The sequence below is a fragment of the Carya illinoinensis genome, chromosome 7 (assembly GCF_018687715.1).
Source record: "Carya illinoinensis cultivar Pawnee chromosome 7, C.illinoinensisPawnee_v1, whole genome shotgun sequence".
NCBI lineage: Eukaryota > Viridiplantae > Streptophyta > Magnoliopsida > Fagales > Juglandaceae > Carya > Carya illinoinensis.
In genome coordinates, this window is record NC_056758.1 from 10,172,592 (window position 1) to 10,176,925 (window position 4,334).

Here is a 4,334-nt window from a genome sequence, read left to right on the forward strand (position 1 = left end):
ACTCAACTCATCTCAATTTATCTCAAATCAACTTAGCATAGAAAAATTAAACTCATCTCAATCTAATAGACCTCACAAAATATTATTATTTACAATTCAACTTATCTCAACATTCAAAACGTAATATGAAACATCGTCAAAATGGATAAGAGCAAGGTATACAGGGTTGTGATTTTGCACCAAGCAGTAGTGAACAATTATAAGCATAGCCTCAAAATCCTCAAAACGAGAACATGCAAAAATGTGGACATTACAAGCATTGCCTTGAATTGATCAGAACAGAACACTCAAAATCCATTCTGTTTTGGAACAAAGAATACAATGGAACATTAGATGCTTCCCATGTAGATGATCATAGTAGGAAATGTTTCTGCAAAGAAGAAATAACTAGGCATTCTTTCAAATATATATATAGGAAATATACAGGTAATCAGTTTAAAATATGTTATTCCCACAACCATCAACTGAATTTTTGAACCCTAACAGCAACCCTCAAGTTTCATATGACCTAAAACTGCCCCCAGCAAAGCTACAAAATTGCATATTCCCTAGCCTAACTATGACCATCTATAGAGAACAGAAACAAAACTATACACAGAAACATGAGGCGATAAGAAGCCGGGAAAATAAATCAACGGAGTTTGTTCTGAGCAACAGCTTGGCATAACTCATCCTCATAGAATAGAACTCGATTAGAAGCCAAAGATTTGCATAGTGGCTTCGGTAAAGCAGATGGCACAATGCATCTAGAAGGAAAAGCCGATTCTGGGAATAGAACAGCTGCAACCTGTCGCATCTCAGAGAATTTGAGCCGAGAAGGTGGTCGTGGGCCATGCCTTGGTGCTTTTGGGGTATGTGGGCTCGGCATCCAAATACCCTTCCCATCTCCCTTGCTGCAAAAGGTCATTTGAAAGGATAAATGAAGAGAAAATACAAGTATTAAAAATTAAACATAGATAGCAAAAAGAAAACGAGGGCATAACTTTAAGTTTAAGGTAACAACCTAACAAAAGGCCAGTGTTCAGTTGGCCTTGGGGTCATTGTTCTTAACATCTCCTGTCGTGAGCGATCTGGAGTTGTGAAATTAAAGTGGAATTGCCTTGCAAGCACAACCTGCAACATCATTATAAACAGTACCATCAATTGTCAACTCAAAATCACAACTGCTATGCAAACATGCCAGAGGGAGAGTGATGAACTTACAGCTCTTCTAATTCTTTGAGAAACATGAAAAACAGCCCTCAGTTGGTCGTGGTGCAAGTGGCAAAGTATTTTAACCTCAAATTCATGAAACAAACAAGAATTAGTAATATAAGACATACCAATAAAAAGTTCATATGGAAAAAAAATCACAGCAAACAAAACTAGATATGTGCGGATGGGTGTCCCGTGCACCACCATACTACAAACTTCATATACATACCCTACAAACAAGATATAAAAGGTGTCATGTACACATGAAAATAAAGGTCTAGTCATATGCTTAGAATTGATAAAAGGCAAAATAGAATGGTTCCAGATAAGGCAGTTAAAACAAAGAGAACAAAATATTATATATTTTGAAGTAAAAAAGTTAATACTAAATTGTTTATTGTTATAAAACTAGAAAGCAAAGAACTTTGGGAGTATCTACTGACTAAATCAGGATATTTTCTATGAATTCAAATCAAATCATCAGTCTTAACAATTCTGTGTTAAACATTCACTCAGTGAGAGTAAAAATAAACAGGGAATGCTTCCTAAAGCCACACTTAAGAGAGTCAAAGAATGCATTACACAATGAATATAAATGCAATTTCAGCAAAATATATAGACATGTCCACAACCACAGGCTCTGTTCAACCCAGAAGAAATCAATAAACTACCAATGATACTGACAAGATATGATTCTGAAACAAGAACACTTGCATTATTGCATATAACTTTCACCTCAGAACAAGTTCTAGGGAAAAGATTCACTTTAAACCCCCGCCTACCATCATTATACTCACATAATCAATATATCTCATTTTAGAGGTTCAATGTTACAATCGTATAGCCTTCAACCATGCTAGTGTCAATGTATGAACCCCTGCCCCGACCTGATATGTTAAATGAGAATAGCGCTCTATAAGGTGCCAACAACCAAAAATAATAGACGGTTGCAATTGTACTACTTAACACGGAACTTATAATTTCAATGCCTCAATTCCTAAAAATCTAAGGAAATGTTATTCAAGAATACACAATTATAAGGAAACAAGTGAATCCTAACTATCGGATATGTCAAGAATACCAGCAAATCCATTGGTAGAGACTCTAGACGGGAGTCCGAATCGCAATCCTCAATACGGGGCGTCTTTGGAGTTCCCATGAAACTGTTCTGTTTAACCAAATTCACCGGCGACAACATCAAGGGGCTTCTATCGATAACTCTATTATCTTCAAGCAACAGATCATTGTCCGACTTCTTTGCCTCCAAAACAGCGACCCTTTTCTTCCCAAGATCAGTACAAGACCTGGCAGCCGTGGCGACTTTGCTGTACCGAAGCTGAGCAAGCGTACCTGGCTTCAGATACTTGTTGCTTGAATTCCGCAACCGCTTTTTCCGTTTGGAATTCTTTGATTCCCTTTCTTTTGGAGATACTTTACCCATTTCTCCCCTTATTTGTTCTTCTCATAAAAGTGTTAATTTCTTTATTTCTGCCAAAACTCTTCCATCTGAATTGAATCAACCCCCAATTAAATCAAACCTGCAAAAATAAAATTTCAAGAAATGCCTTCAAGATATGAAAGAAAATTGTTCGTACGACAAAAATGCAAGAAACATGGCAAATACATTAAAAATAACCAGAAAAGCTAATATCGGAATCAAAAGGAAAAAATAATAAGCTTATAAACACGCACGCACACGAGCACGACGGTACTTACACAATAATTAAAGACTGCAAATCTCCTCGGCGACCTTCAATGAATTCCTCTCTAACCAGAGGAGATTTCGGTTAAAATCAGATGTACCGCAGACGGCATGGAATCAAGCTACAAAATGGAAAAAAATAAATCGGATCTCGTGAATCAAAGCTCGTCCGAGATCGTAACGAGAGAGAACACAGACGACACCAAGAAACTCGATCAATGAATGGAACAAAGGGAGAAAATCAGATAAATACGAACCTCGGAGCAGCACAGGTTTCAAAGTGAAACCCTAGAAACTCGCTGAGAAAATTGAGGGGAGAGAGAGAGAGAGAGAGAGAGAGAGAGAGGAAAGGAGATAGGGTCCGCTTGGGCTTTGTGCTCTTTATTTAAAATTCATGAATTTGCCCGCCAAAATTACAAAAAACGTGGAAAGTAGATATGGAAAATATTGCACGTGGCGATCTAGGATTCGCTGACCTTCCAGTGGAGCAGTGGACTCCTTGGTGCTCATGTCGATGCGTCAGAGTGGACGGACTAGATTGCTTATTCACTTAGCAACCGGACGGTCTAGATTGCATAGCTGGGTATAGAAATTAGATTTGGTTTCCTTATTTATCTGATTTCTTTAATTTTTAAAAATCCTTTTAAAACGAGAGGGAAATCGAAAAATAATGGATGGATTTGAGAGGGAAATCAGAATAATTATAACGACGAAAATACCCCGGATATATTAACGATTAGACGATTATACCCTAGGCTGTCACCAAGTTGAACGGAGTTGGAGAGCGGCGGCCTGGGCTGCTCCCCGCCCTCGGCGCGCCTCAGGGAATTGGCATGCATTGGTTGAATGCACGCGCCCATTAATCACGCGTGGACTTTTAATGCTGTCAGCTATCGAGAATGACAATGTGTGACCATCAATTATTAGGAGTCATGCTTTTTTCCATCACCTATAATGTTTGGCTAAGCCAATAAGTATTGTAGTAAATAATTAAATAATTAATTTTGATAAATTATTCTGAAATAAGAGAAAGATTTTCATTTTATGAATTTAGGAACATTCAATGAGTGTTTGAATATGGCTCATGCACTATTCATCTATGTAAAGGTTTCGAAAAAAGCTAAAGGCAGTTGATTTGGGAAATTCTTTGTGCACGAATTCATTTGATATTTAATGGACCACATTCTAAAAAACATCCAATGAAATAACTAGCAAGGTTCATCATAAGACTGTTTTGAAAGGTAGTGATTTATTTATTAGAAGCAAAATCGGCCAATTATTATGACATGATTTATTATTATAAGCAAAATATCAATTTTTTGTGAAGAAAAATTATTTGGCTAGTCGTTTGAACTGGTCAAATTTGGTTAGTGAAAATGGAAAAGGCTAAGTCCACTATACATTTTGTTTAGTCTAGTGTAGGAGATTTTTAAGCAAC

General features: G+C 37.1%; 1 protein-coding gene across 2 annotated transcripts; it reads right to left on the reverse strand.

Annotated features, from left to right (window-relative positions):
• Positions 1 to 367: 367 nt before the first annotated feature.
• On the reverse strand, positions 368 to 3,271 carry LOC122317449 (F-box protein At4g35930). Of its 2 annotated transcripts, none has more exons than XM_043134555.1 (6): positions 3,154 to 3,271; positions 2,911 to 3,018; positions 2,276 to 2,732; positions 1,204 to 1,278; positions 1,004 to 1,113; positions 368 to 893 (listed from the first exon to the last, which is right to left on the reverse strand). In XM_043134555.1, the coding sequence occupies exons 3-6, from the start codon at positions 2,633 to 2,635 to the stop codon at positions 632 to 634; spliced, it is 807 nt and encodes a 268-aa protein (XP_042990489.1). In that variant the 5' UTR covers positions 2,636 to 2,732; positions 2,911 to 3,018; positions 3,154 to 3,271; the 3' UTR covers positions 368 to 631. The 2 variants fall into 2 exon arrangements, with proteins under 2 accessions (XP_042990489.1, XP_042990490.1); XM_043134556.1 differs by having other exon boundaries at positions 2,911 to 2,959; positions 3,154 to 3,247.
• Positions 3,272 to 4,334: the final 1,063 nt, after the last annotated feature.

Coding starts and splice junctions, on each gene's coding strand:
- LOC122317449 (XM_043134555.1), bottom strand. CDS start 2,635: ATGGGTAAAGTATCTCCAAAAGAAAGGGAATCAAAGAATTCCAAACGG. Junction 1,279..2,275: donor CTCTACCAATGGATTTGCTG/GTATTCTTGACA, acceptor CATGAATTTGAG/GTTAAAATACTTTGCCACTT. Junction 894..1,003: donor GAACACTGGCCTTTTGTTAG/GTTGTTACCTTA, acceptor GACCTTTTGCAG/CAAGGGAGATGGGAAGGGTA.